This window comes from Rhea pennata, chromosome 8 (genome assembly GCF_028389875.1).
Source record: "Rhea pennata isolate bPtePen1 chromosome 8, bPtePen1.pri, whole genome shotgun sequence".
NCBI lineage: Eukaryota > Metazoa > Chordata > Aves > Rheiformes > Rheidae > Rhea > Rhea pennata.
Window position 1 is genome coordinate 20,676,906 of NC_084670.1, and position 15,202 is coordinate 20,692,107.

At 38.6% G+C, this 15,202-nt stretch overlaps 1 protein-coding gene across 1 annotated transcript in view; it reads right to left on the reverse strand.

Moving 5' to 3' along the window:
* DPYD (dihydropyrimidine dehydrogenase) overlaps positions 1 to 15,202 on the reverse strand; it is a 342,976-nt gene that overhangs the window by 43,639 nt on the left and 284,135 nt on the right. Inside the window, exon 20 of the mRNA XM_062581637.1 lies at positions 5,717 to 5,896. Coding sequence (XP_062437621.1) covers positions 5,717 to 5,896 — 180 coding nt within the window. The remainder of the gene's footprint in view (positions 1 to 5,716; positions 5,897 to 15,202) is intronic.

Sequence of the window (15,202 nt, forward strand, 5' to 3'; positions counted from 1 at the left end):
ACCATAGCCCAGATAGGAGGAAAAAATAATGTTAGCAAGGTACTTCTTTTACAAAGTAGTTAGGTCAGGGATTGCTCATAATTGTTTCTGGCTTGCAAATGCTGGGAGGTTCATCAACGGCCGCAAGCCTGGTGAGCGTACCGTGCTCGGCACTGCTGCACAGGGCCGGATTGATCTTCTTGATCTTGATCTTCTTGACTGTCTCACGCTTAGGTGGCTCTGCCTGGCCGAGCACTGTTATTTGTGGTGCAAGGCCTGCCTAAAGTGAAAAGGGATCAAACAGCCTCAAAGTTCAGTTGTCCCCCTCTGACTCTTCAGAACTAGTCATAGGAATAGGGAGAAAAAGGTATCCTTACCAACTTGCACAGCCACCTCTGGGTTATCTTTTTATTGCAGTCACTGAGCACGGTCTAATGAGGTGGTCTGTATTTCTGGGCATGGTTAGGGATTCAGTTAGGGGATACTTTTTACCATATTGGACAGACTTTTCTTCCCAAGCAATAGTTTACAAGAAACACTTCCAGGCATGGGGGGTGGGAATCTCCACTTAATGAAGTCAAACAAAAGCCCTGAAAAATCTGAATGCTACCAAAACTTGGTGCATCAGTTACATTGTGTTATTGCATGGCTAGGAGTTCAGATTTTATTTAGCTATTTAACAGAAGAGCTCGTTTAATATTTTGGATGAAATCTCCACAGTTTTCTATTTTTTTCTCTCTGATATATAAAAGGCAATTTAGATTTGACTGCTATCAAGTGACAATCCAGCAAGTTTGTACTGATCAGAAGACTCATCTTTTAGTAACTACATTTGAAGGAAGTGTGTATTTTAGTTTTAATGGGAAGTCCATGCAGTCAGAGAATAAAACAGGAAGTTCGCTAAACTTAAGGTGACAAGAATTTTCAGTGAAGTCCATACACCAGATGGAGTTTTCAATATCCACAGTATCCGCCTGCTGGGGCAAAACACCTACTGTAGATGTGTTTTTTTCAGATATGGTCTTAACGTTTTCATTAGAGCACAGTTCTAAATGTTCAGGAGGATTAGCAATGAAAATCAATTTGTTTTGCTTTTTGGACATCGATGAATTCAATATATGTAAATAATTACTTTTCAACCTTTAGAGATGATCATACAAAAGTTGTTCTTTTGCAAAACTTCTGGTGCTGAAAGCATAGTATGAAATATCCTTACATTTGAATACACTATCTTATTACTGAATACACCATCTTATTAATGTTTAGCTAACTGGATGAATATAGATCATTGTGTTAAGTATGATTTTCACAGCTTACATTAGGTGGAAGTTCTGTAAAGAAACCTACTATACCACTTCTCTTACCACCAGCTAACACCGGTGTATTTCTTGGACATAATTACTTCAGCTCTCCGGAGTAAGATCAGTGAGCAACTAATGAAAGATTCCTGTAATAAATGGACAGGATAAGACAGTGACTATACATAGGAGATCAAATTGCACCTATGGGGAATGCTGTATCTTGTCTAGATACTGGATGATAATACACTTTTCTTTATCACTGATGTTCACATATCTGCCTGAGAAACTCAAGAACATTATTTAAAAACACAGTTATGTTAATTCTGGCTTATAAGCATACTTAACTGTGTTCTCACTCTTTCTTATGCAGTGACCATAATAACTTTAGGTTGTGAGAGCAGGCCATCTGCCCGATTGCATCATACACTAGACCTCAGTCCTAAATTCATGCTGAGATAAGCGTGTTCTTTTATAAAAGTTCTTCTTTGAGGGATTTGGTAAGAAAGCAGTGTGGTGGTATCATTACTTTGCCATTCCCTCATCTTGGTGTCTATATTTGCAAGCTAAGATTGTAACAGAGACAAGCTGAGAAGGTTTATTTCATGCATTGAATGGAAAGGTGATTCAGAGGTGATTTTAATGACAGTCATTTGTGTCAAGGCTTCAAATGTCAGTCCCTCCCACAGAAGAAAAATCTCAGATAAGCCATCAGAAAAGGAATGAGGAAGGGAGCCAAGAAGGCTAGCTCTGTCCATCTCTATGAGTCTGATGCAGCATCTATGCTAGGATTTCCTTTGAAGTGGTTATAGATAAAGCTATAACTACAAAAAAGAATTAATAAAATGGTGGAGCTATGGAAAATAGTATCATGCAACGACTGGAATCTAAGGGGATTTCTAAGTGGAAATCTCACTCATATTAAAGATAATGAAGTACTAAAGGTCACATCTTGGATAATGGTAAGGATAGAGTCCAGTAGTAACTGTTGTATTTGTTAAAGGAAAAAAAGCTAGTATTATTGAAAAGACTATCAGAAAACATCTACTAGCTGTCTCAAAGATAATAAATTTAGGATCTATATACCAAAAAGCACATTCTGCAACGCTGAAAGACATAAAAATAGCACTTAAGTTTCCAAAATATTTCCCAGTGCCATAATGCTTCTCATCTGTTCATGAATATAAATTACCAGATGAAAGAATTAGGTTCATTAATGTAGATGTATGAGCAGATACTGATCAACAGGATTCTCTTTTTCAGGCAAAAGTAGATATAAGCTTGCTCTGAAAGTGTTTATTATATCACACTATTTATGTTTAACACAGTATTTTTAGTATTCTCTCTGTTTAGGAAGGAAATTACTGTGATACATTTAACAACTGACAGTGAGAACTGTTCTGTTTGTCATTTACCTGGCTATTGCACGGCAAGACAACTTCAGTTTGATGTCAAGTGTACCATTAGAAGGTGGTACTTATATTTCATTTTACTCTGGTCATCTAATACCACAGGATCTGATGGCAACACCCTATTGGTAGGCCATCTGCTTGATGCTGAAACCAGTGCAGGAAATGAATTACCAATAGGATAACAGACTGCTATATATAATTATGGATGCTAATATTCAAAATTGTACTCATAATCAAAATAGAAGCTATCATGAATATACTTAGCTAGGCACAGGATCAGTCCCAACACAGTAATATACCAAGGACTGGATAAGAGTTAATGAATTTATATGCAATCATAAGGCAAGTGGTTCTTGATGCAGTTGAAAATTATTCTTATTCCTCAGTCACTTTCCATTAATTTGTCAATACTCTGAACTTTTTAATCCCTATGCGTCCATATAAAAATCAATATGGATTCTGTCACTTGTAAAACTGAGAATAATAATTCCTTTACATTTTTATATTTACTGCACAAAAATCTATCACTTTGAAATTAGCATCTTCACCTTTTTTGAAATGCAGAACTTCATTAGTATTTGCTGTTTAGTTTCTTACAGGGTTTTACTGAAGCAACTGCATTTCATCTCACAGCAACATCAAGACAAACTTAGACTGCTGCTTTTAGTATTTCAGAACTGGAAGGAGGATTTTGGCTATCACATTTTTGCCCATGTATAACGTACACATTCTTATGCATTACTTGTATCAGTAAGAATGTATACATCACATCAATAGGCTACCTTCTCCTTTTGAAAAAGAAACCGAGGATATGTTTTTTTCAGTGAATTTACTTTAGAAAGAGAATCATATGAGCGTTTTGTGACTTGGTGCCTAGTATATTGGACACTTCTATTTGAATCCAGATGAACCTTCAGTACTTAACTGAATTTGGTAGGCACAAGTACATGAAATCCAATACTAATAATAATTTATGAAGGTAAGAATACTGATTCCTATAATATTGCTAACTTAGTTTATGATAACATAATTAGTTACACTAATAACACTGCTTAGGCACAGTCTTGCTAATTATGATATTATAAATATTAATGATATCAAGCCTTTGTATTTGATTGCCTCTAGTAGAATCATTTATCATGATATTTCCTTTTACCCATGCTGTATTATTTTTCTTCCTTTTCCCTTTTATGTTCATTCCTGGACACAGAGTCATCCTGAGCTTGGGCCTAAAATGTATCACTGCCTTATCAATGGTGCAGCCTGGTTAACTTCATATTTTATCATCTAGTAGCAACGATCCAATGATATAATGCTGTGTTAAGAGCAATCAAATTCACAATCAGTTACATTCTGTATGTCTTCTTCCTTTTAAATATAACAAAGCCAGACAGACTATATCACACGGGGCTTTGTTTTTCATGTGACTTGTTTCAAGTTAAGATTCCTTTGAATTATTAAATGCTTCCTTCAAGCATCTTTTCACACTACCTTTTAAAAGTTAATTATTGATGTAGTGACAAGTTGAAAAGATTAAGAATTGTATTTTTTCTCATTCAAAAGGACATCAGAAACATCTGATAATGGTGGTCTGTTTAGTAAAATACAAAGGTAATACAAAGATAGAACACTGAACACAGCTTTAAGGAAGAATTGCAAAAAATCTCTATTACATGGGCTGTAAATGCCATGTTTATTTCTACAGGTGCTAAAGAAAGGAAGTTTGGATATAACCCTTTGCGCGTGGTTTAACTGCTTAACATAAGTAGATGAAAATGAAACTCGCTATATCTTATTTTATTTTTAAGCAGCACATTATTCGGAGCTTTAGGAATAGGATTGTCTTTTCACCTAGAAGATAACATTGTAATCTTCAGAGCTCCATAGAGAACAACAACAATACAGGAGTCTCTAATCTCGTACTAAATCCAGCTCCAATCATCAGCAACGATAAGCAGAGATTTGGAGGCGTCTGACACTCCAGATCCTATTCTTTTGTAATTCTTTACTTTTTACAATGTTTTCAACAGTGTTATATCAAATTTTTAGACGGATAATCAATAGTCAAGATGTATATGTGAAATCAGTCTTCAAAGTGCCCCCCTCTAGTAACTAGAAACGAAAGCTCAGCCTGCCTGCTGTGCAGATATTTTGCTTAGAGCAGTAGGCAGCAGGGCACCAGTAGGAAGCCAGTTGCATCTCCCTGCTCCTTGGTGCGGATCAGCAGGTGCCCTGGTGCAAGGATGAACAGCACTGCGACTGCTGGGATCTACTGCATCTGGCAAAAATCTCCAAAGAGTTTGCATAGCAGGGAGCTCCTAGAGCATAGCAGACAGATGGTCCAGAGTTTACCATTTTGGAGAGACCAACGTATATATTCCTATTCTACCACAGACCTCCTAGATTTAAATAAGCTTGTGGACTATGGCAAGTTATCCAGTGTCACTGTTCCTCATCTGGAACATCCTTGCTTTGCAGAGGGTTTGGGAGACAACATACATGAAAGGGAGTGAAACACTCGGATGCGACCCCTACCTGACCTACTGTTCCAACTAACAGCTCAGCTGTGTCAGATGCTGTCTCAGCAGGTCAGATCCAGTGCTGAGAGGCTTTTTTATCTCCAGAATGTTGCATCATGGCTAGAACATTCTGGAGCATCTGGCACAACATTAATATCAATGTGAATTGATGCAAGTCCCATTTAAAAAAAACAGTACCAGAATTTGTTCCAGTGCATTTACAATTTTACATACTACGTTCTTTTTAAAGACATGCCATTACAAATAAAGTGGAGAGCTCATATTTATAATAAAAAGGTAAATCAATACCAAGCAATTGCTAGTATGTCTTTTTAAGATGCCCTCAGGTATTTGTTAATATCAAGAAGGAAAAAACACTTCGTGACTAATTTTGATACTGCAGTGCTTAACCAAGGTAATTAGGAGAAACTGCACAGGATAGTTACGGGATTACATTCAAAGTCAAGACACAGAGTCACTATACGTGGATGGTGATGAAACAACATACCTTTCCCATCAGATCAGCAATTCTAGGTACTGGTTTTCCTTTTTGATGGCGTATGGTAGCAGGACTCTGACCATTCCAGTCTTCAAGTTCCTCAATACTTTTCAGGTAAAGGAGGGCTCTCAGACCAGTGCAGTAGTCATCAATAACAGTGAAATCTTGATTCTGGATTGCACTGCACACCTACAAAATTAAGTCCAGTTACCAGCAACATTTTGACAGAGGCGGACATGGAGTTAGCAAGTTCTTTAGGTTTACTAATCTGTAGCTGAACTTTCCTGCAACTTTATTCGGACAGAACTACAAGAATTCAGGATGCTAATTGGCAGCTTGACTCTATGTCATGAATGCTCTCAGCACAGTTCGGGAAAATAAGGACTTAATAACAGCAGTTATGCCTAGGTTTCCTAATTGCAGTCCTTAGACCAGACTTGAAGACCATGCAAAAACAAGTCTGCAAGCTCAGCCTCAAGTGTGATGACCACTGTGTGCCTTCTAGGACCCAGGTGCTGAGTATAACTAGCAGGTTGGCAAACCACCAGCCATGCTCAGGCAATTGCTTTCATGTAGACACTTTATTCCCAAGGCTGCTCTCTTAGGGAAGCATTGGTATATCCAGTTAGGCCCCAGTCAAGCAAATCACAGAAACTATAAAGAATAATGCTCCTTATAATACCTGCATATTTACATATACACATGATGAACACGTGAATGAAAGAGCTACCTATCTCAAAACATAAATACGTGCATGTGCACAAACACATACACATTGCTTGGACGTGAAAACACACCTCATAAATCATAATTGATATCAGCACTTAAAAAATATCCAGGAAATACATAATTGTTTTGCACATTTCAGAAATGATAATATGAGTCTCAATTTTAAAGAAAGGTACACTTTGTAAAACACCACACACTACAGCTATACAAAGGAAAACTAAGGACTAACTATACAAGAACATTTTCTATGCAGCACATTTACATAACACAAAATCTGTTTCTCTAGAGAAGCAGTGTGGGCATTAATTAGGTCTGTTATGCCTTCCATAGACTTCAAGACTTTTTTTTTCCAGAGAAATTATAGAGAATATCACACTAATTTCCTCTACAAGTTATTTAACTACAAAGCTCAGCTGATGCTTATTTAAACCTCTTTGTCACAAAGGCATTCTATAGGGTTTTTTTTAATGCATAGGTAACACTTTTATTGACTATTCTTAAAAAAATATAAAATCTGTAAAAAAATACGGTTAAAAGCCATGTCATGTCACTTGAAACAAGTTCAGGCGCTGTTGTCAAAATCTTGGAATATTTTGACAGGATGTATACACATGAGATACGCTAGAGGATACCTGTAATAACCTTATAAATAAAGAGGCTTCTACTGTTTTCTATCTTTTGGTGCAGTGTTATGAACTGCAATAATACAAAAACGTGCAGAAGATGATATCACACAAGGACTCACACGGATCAAATCCCAGCTCTGTGAACATTTTACTCCTTGGCTTCCCTGGGAACTCAAGTAGGTTCCAGAACTGAAGGCAAAATGCAGTTTTTTGAGAATGTAAATCACAGCACTAAAGAAAAACATTAAGAAAAACACTATCTGACATGGAAAAACTTAGAAACAGAATTAGCAAATGGTTTAAGATGATTCTCCTGTTCTGTAGGAGCCTTATAACTACAGTGCCCAATGTTGCAGATAATTATCTGCGAGCACGACTTTCCGTAATTTCACTATGAGAAAAACAGGTGCTTATTTTCATGGGTCTGTCTTAGAATGTAAGAGATTCAAACATTAATACATAGAAACCCACAGAAATAATTCTTCCATGTTATTAGCAAATTTGAAAGCGTATTGAATTTAGAAACTTCTTATCTTGTACATATCAGGCGGCCACATTTGGATTTTAGCCTTACAGCATCTTCCACAAATCAATGTAACAGGCTTTGCTGCCTTTCAGAAGGGGCTGAACAAAGTCAGGATAAAAGGTCCTTGTGTTCCATCAGCCATGACAATTTCTACACCACAGAGGGAGGTTTTTAGCATCATACCTGGCTGCCTGTAAATCACCAGTTTAAATGACATTGTGCTCTCTTTTCAGCACAAGAGAAGTGGCAGGGCAATAGACCAGGTGTGAGTCAAACTCACACTTCCAGAAAAATCGCAGGAGAACTGAACCAACATGTCACCACACGTCATTAATGCCCTCCCTGCTTCACTCCTGCCAGCTGCCCTGGGAACAGGCATGCTTTCTACCTCTCAAAAGTTGCATGTTGAATATTGTCTTCTGTTGGTATCTTATTTTACAGGCATGAAGGGAGGCACAATCCACCTATGGTAAGATTTAAAATGGAACTGCCGTTGATTGCTACCACCTCGCATTTAATGTCTTATCAAACCACCTCAGCAGAAGATAAATGTGAGCAGGGTGCTGCTTTAGCAGCTGTCACCTGTCTCATGCACCTTTTGGAGAAGCTGCACAAACCTCAGCTGCCTTCCTCAGCATCGTGCTTCTACAGGTCAAACACAGTGAAATCTGCTTCTCTTCAGATGCCAAATTAGAAGCCAAAGCAAGAATACGATTCATAACTGAGAGTATATGAATGGTTGTATTGGACTAGATCAGAAGTCTGTGGCCAATGGGAGCAGGCTGCAAAAGAGCAGGCACAGAGCAGTTCCCATTTGCCATATAGGCACTGCTGGCAAGCAGCGGTGCTGGGACTTCACTCGCCAGAGATGTAAGACCAAGGGTCTTACATCTAGGTAAATCAATTACATCAGTGAATTAACGTTCAACAGTGCCCTGACCCAAGCTTTCACTTGAAAAATTTAAGTAGAAAGCAGCTTTTCCTACAGTGGAAGATAAAAACCCGGTCTTGTGAGCACAGTGAGGCCAAGATGAGAATGAAGCTGTCAATCGTCCACCATCTTTGAATTTGTATCTAGTTTTGGACTACAATTTGGGCTAGAAGAGAATGACTCTATTTTCTTCCTGTTTACAAAGTTAACGTTATTCACATTACACTTCTATGCAGGGACAGAATATTGCACAAGCTTGACTCTATTTTATTGCCTGACTATGCTACTGCCTTGGTAGTGTAACTGCTACCATTCTGTTTTTAATACCTGACCTCCCCATTTTCCACCACATCCAGATTCTGTGTTCCACTTCGCAGCTGCCCCTCATATCCCAAGAGAGACAAACAGGCCAGCATGCTATATACAATCAACACTACTGCACTCTTAATATTCTGAGATATAAAACTCTTCAGCATAAATTTTAATTGTAGATTACAATTTTAACGTATACGGACATGTCTGAAGTCCTAAAAGACGCAGTGCCTGCTTTGCTACTAGTAAATCAAACATACACTACAGGAGCTCATTGGGGTATGGGGACATGAAATGAATCACAGGCTAAGGCTCCAAGTAAAACTACTCTGCAAAATGCAATGACAGAAGGAGCACTATTCAAAGGTCTCTGCTGCTGTATTGCATTAGAAATGACCTATCTGCTCTGTTGCTAAATAAACATAAATACTCAGTCTAGCTTTGTCAAAGGACCTACAGTCATTGTAAATCTCACTTGAGCAACTGGAGTAAATTGTCAGCATGTTATCATTGTGTAAAAAGATTTTTTAAAGGTTACATAAATGTTTTTAATCGTTCACATCCATCTGAAACTTTTTAATTTACATATTTTGAAGAGAAAAATTCCAAGTGACATGTATTGCCATGTCAGTTATAAAATACTGTAAATGCCTTTGCTTTTAGCTGAATAATTACACAAAAATCATGCCAATTTCTGAAACCTTAATTGAGACAATAGTCACGGAGAGTTCTGGCTGTTTAAGAACTTCAGGGTTTTGCCCATCTGCTAGGCTTAGAATCAGTAAGGTTGGAAGGGACCTCTGGAGATCATCTAGTCCAACCTCCCTGCTCAGCAGGGTCACCTAGAGCATGTCAGACAGGGTTGCATCCAGGTGGGCCTTGAACATCTCCAGAGAAGGAGACTCCACAACCTCTCTGGGCAACCTGGTCCAGTGCTCCGTCACTCTCACAGGGAAGAAATTCCCCCTCACGGTCAGGCTGTGCTTCCTGTGCTTCAATTTCTGCCCATTGTCTCTTGTCCTGTCACATGGGACAACTGAAAAGAGTTTGTCCCCATCCCCTTGGCACCTTCCCGTCAGGTACTTACACACATTGATAGATTCCCCCCCCACTCTTCTCCAGGCTAACAGGCCCAGCTCTTGCAGCCGTTCCTCATAGGGCAGATGCTCCAGCCCTTGGATCATCTTTGTAGCCCTACACCGGACTCTCTCCAGTAGCTCCATGTCTCTCTTGTACTGGGGAGCCCAGAACTGGACACAATACTTGAGATGAAGCCTTGCCAGGGCTGAGTAGAGGGGCAGGATCACCTCCCTTGAGCTGCTGGCAACACTCTTCCTAATGCACCTCAGGATACCATTGGCCTTCTTGGCCACAAGGGCACATTGCTGGCCCATGGTCAACTTGTCACCCACCAGCACTCCCAGGTCCTTCTCTGCAGAGCTGCTCTCCAGCAGGTCAGCCTCCAGCCTGTACTGGTGCCTGGGGTTACTTTTCCCTACATGCAGGACTCTGCACTTGCCCTTGTTGAACCTTAGGAGGTTCCTCTCTGCCCAACTCTTTTACCTTCTCCACATGATACTCCAGATTGCATAGCAAGATCCCAGATGGAAATGTGATGGTAGAGAACAATGGGATGGTGCCAACAACACACGCCAGCCCCGACCTGCGTTCTTCCTATTTCCTCTGCAGGAAGGAAGCAGAGGACAAACACTTCAGCAGAAGTAAAGCAGATCTAGACGTATTCCTACCGGTTCTTCCCTACACTACATTCCACAAGAAAGAGATCGTTGTCTATAACATATATACTGCTGGTACAGCGCTGAAGCCTGCAGCAGGTCAAAGAATCAGGCCTGCTATGTTTTGTAACACGTTGCTTTTCAAGTATTCTCAGTGTAATTAGATCTATGAGAACGAGAATGCTGCAGTGCCTGGCAGCACTTGTGCTCCCATTCTCAATTGTCGCAAATCACTACTGAAACTCTATGCCAACAATGAATTCATGGTAGTTAGTTTAAGAGACAATAGCTTGGAGAAAAATTTATTTTTATTCCACTCCAAAATATATGTATTTCTCTCTTCAGAATATGGTTGTAAAGTAATCGTCAATTTTAAGAAAACAAAAGTAACAGTATGGAGGCAGATGGGTAGTAGAGATATGCAGTCTGGAAGTAGGAAGATTGATGGGTATATATTTGTATATACAAACGCAAATCACATAGCTTGACTGTTCTACCATATTAGTTTCCATTTGCTGAAGCTGTAGAACATCAAAGCAGTGATGTCCCCATATATTGCATTTAGTGGTAATGTAACGGACTACCAAAAAAAAAAAAAAAAAAAGAAAAAAAATCAAAGTGAGAGTTTCTAAGTAGTTTCCTGGCAATTGAGACAGCAGGCTCTTTCATCTGTGCTGTAACTGTGGCAGTGCATTGACTTAAACTCCTGAGATTTCAAACGCTTTTATATTCCTAGGTCTTGCTGGCTGCTTTCTTTTTGCTTTTTTTCTCTTCAAATGATAAAATTCTAGCATTTAGCAGAATGTCATCTTGCTTCTCCCCAAAACAGAGACTTATTTCAGCTTTAGTTCTAAACTGCATAGAAATCTCTAAATAAAATAGCTTTCAAAATGCCATCCTATTAGGAAATCAGCCTTTGACTTCTACACTTTCTAATATTCTTACTATAACAAGGGCATAAACAACTACTATCCCTCTGAGATACCTGTGAGAGGCTTTACAATGGATTAACGGTTTTGCTTTTGCATTAATTTGGTTGGCTTCCTTTGAAATATTTTACTGATATGCCCAAATAGTAAGCAAAAGAATTATTTAGCTGTTTTGATTTTATATGATAGTATGCATTCAACTTTAACATTATTTATCATCATTTTATACAAGCTTTCTTTTTCTATTAAAATTCTTCCTGAAAACTATTAAAGACATAAATCTGCCTTTCTCTTAGAAAAACATTTATGAATTACTCTGGGCTGTTTTTTAATGTATAGTTGCAGCCACTGCTCTTTTGATTGCGTCTATTGGCTAAGACTGACTAAGACCAAAATCATAAAGAAATACAAGGTGCTTCATGAAGAGTCCTAGTCATACCTGAGTGCGTATATGTATAAATTGACAACCTTAAGAAAACTAATTTTATTGTTGTGGGTAAATGTGTGATTTTAATCTGGGTGAGACATACAAATAACTTTTAATTTATTCTCAGTAGCAACTAACTAAAACTTGGCTCAGCTATAGGGATAACTTTCCAGGCAGCGCAATCTGCATATCCATTGCCCATGGGCATGAAAATGCATGCTTTCTAGCCCCTACAATGATACAGATGTGCCCAGATCTACAAAGTAAAAAGCAGTACACAATGGTTGGCTGACTTAGTACTCATAATAACGTGGAAGTGCTACAGTGTGAGAGCATGCACACAAGTAAAATCTCTGAGACTGGTTGCTGTAATTGCAATCTTCATGACACCAATGCTCATGGAAAGGCTGTCTTTTTAACTATGGTTCCTCCTACTCATGTCCTGCTAAGCTTTGACAGTACATTAAATACAGAGCCTAAATTATCCCTCCCTATCAGTAATAATTACTCTTGCTGGAAGGTTGTAGGATTAAGAATGTTAGGGGAAGTCGATTATCAGACAATGTGGTGCACTCTGGAAAAAATTGGTATTCTTTGTTTTAAAGGACAAATTCAAAAACTAATAAAAAGCTTCCCAAATATTGATACAGTACAGATGGAATGATTTGATTTATTCATATTAGCTGCTTAAATGGCTCTGGCTATACAGGTTAGCAGATGGGATGTTACTTAACAAGGCTTCAGATATTGGATCAAGATGCAGGAGTGATTTGCACAATGGCTGATAGCTTTTTTAAAACATTAGAATTGAACTAATACATATGAACCTAGGAACTATTGTTTGTCCAAAGTCCACTATGGCTTTCAGGAAGCAATTTGAAGGACTCAAGTATTTTACGAAATATCTCAATTGTGAGATAAAAGGCATAATCTCCTTTACTGAGCCGTGGACTTGAAGTGCTAATGATCTGAAGGCTTATTGATGACACCCAAGGGACTACATGGAGAAAACAATTCAAAGATGTTGACAACTCCAGGCTCTTCAGGGTAGGCAACCATTCACATGCACTTTTAAGAAAGCTACAGAAAAATGATTGGATGGCCAGATCCAATAGCTGTTAGCAATTAAATATTTTTGTTAAAGCATGAGGTAAAGCATCATGCTAATCAAAAGTATAGGTTAATGTCATTGCGTAACAGAGCTCAAAATGAGCTAAAAGGAAAAGCAGGTCTCCAGCTATGAAAGACAAGCTGGTGTGATAAGCTCTGATCTTCTCAGGAGTAAGACAACATAACACTGACATGGTGCTCAGCAGAGTCAAGCTGACATTTAGAGAGGATCAAGGCAGGGAGCACAGCTACAGAAAGGAGAAAACAGTAGTTGGGGGCTGACACAGCTTGTGTTGAAGCCACAGCAGCTTGCTGCCACCCTGCTGCACTGGAAAGCCTGCCTAGGACCAGGGTGGCAGCTTCCCCAGCTAAGGTAGAGTTCCTAAAGTGCTGGATTTTGGGGGAACGAGAGACAGATTTTGTTCATTCTTTGCTTGCTAGCAGCTCTTGACAACAAACTCTGACTGGCCTACAGCGAGGGAGTAGAAAAAAGTCTAGAATACTTTAGCCACTTTCAACATGATGGCATGACAGGGGATAAGAGCACTCTAAGGGATGCTATACAAATGTTATTCAATGTATCCATTCCTAGCCTGCTCAGATAGATTCTCCCTTCTCCATGTTCTTCTCCTCCAATTAATGTATCTGAATAGCAAATTTGGAGTTTGGGAGTAGGAAACTAGTGCTGATCAAGGGGCTCTGGATGATGTAATATTGTATCCCATGTCTTTGAGAGGGGAAATGCACAAGAATTTACAATTTTCAGGTGGCTCCCTCAATAATTTTTTTTTTTTCCTGTCAACCACCCCCAGAGGAAAGGCTATGTTTCCTTATCTCACTAAAGCATTCCTTCAGTTCTTGGAGCTACAAAGTGGGCCTTTATGCAGTAGGTGGGCCCACATACTGATAAACGCATTGATTGTCATCATCCTTCCTAAGAAAACAAGTATGATTTCACACGCCTTAAGCATTGAGGTGTGTGGGAAACAACCTCATAATCAGTCATCTGCAGCAAATTGTATCATTGTACTATAGATCTATAATATGAAAGATATCTTTGAAAGCAGATGAGCTTACTTCTTCTGTGTAAACATTCCAATCACATGTACAGTCTCTCCAAATATCCTTAAATACATGTGGAATATCACTTCATATTTCATTTCATTTATTAACACCCAAAGGTCTCACTTCTCTTACAAGTACTGTTGTGGAAAATGAAATCCTTCAGACCTCTCAACTGTTCTGCAGCCTCTAGTATAGCATCAGTAGCTGTGCCATGTTGATGCAGATTTACTGGGCTCATTTCCATGACCTGTGCCCTCCAAGTCCTCCAAAGACAGGTCTAAAGCAGGCATCAACCGCTTGTCAGTGCTGCTTTTATCTGCAATTGATGCACATGATGCAATTATCTGCTGATATCAATGCTCAGATCTGGTGACTTGATGTTAAAAGTCATATAGTAACACAATCTATTTAGTCAGAAGTTAATAGTGTTTTTACGATTTTGACGGAAAATCACATGGATGCATACAGGAATCATATCCTTAATTGCAAAGAAACAAAATATACGATTAAACAGCAGGAACTGCATTCTCACTTGGCTAGAGTCAGTCAGCTTCCCCATCCCCTTTTAGAATCGAGTGGTTCTAGTCAAATACGCTTTTCAGAAAAAAAAAATGTTCAGAAAAAAAAATGTTCTGAAAAATGTGTGGAAAATGTTTCAAAATTGCCAATATGTGCTGTTTGACAACATGGAATGCAACAGCTCCATTTAATTTGAAAATGTCTGATTTGCTATCTAAGTTAATTGGAATGAAAAGGTCAAAACTAAAATACGCTTTGAAATGGTTGAAACAAAACTTTGACTCACCCCAATAATATTTTTTTTAAATATGTTAGCTCCACAATTTTTTAGACTTTCCATTATCAGTTTAACTTGAAAAACTTCTTTCATTCTTAAACTTTCCTGTGACAGAATAACTATCTCCTGCTCATTGACTTTTCTCTATGTAGCTTTCCTGCAGTCTCTTATACCACAGGAGAATAAATCTATTGGTAATATGCAGGGTCATTAGTGCATAAGAGATCCAGGTTAAAGTTTCAGAGTTTTTCACCCCAGAACACTCTGAATCAGGCACAGCAGGGACTTGAACACAGACCTATTTTGAT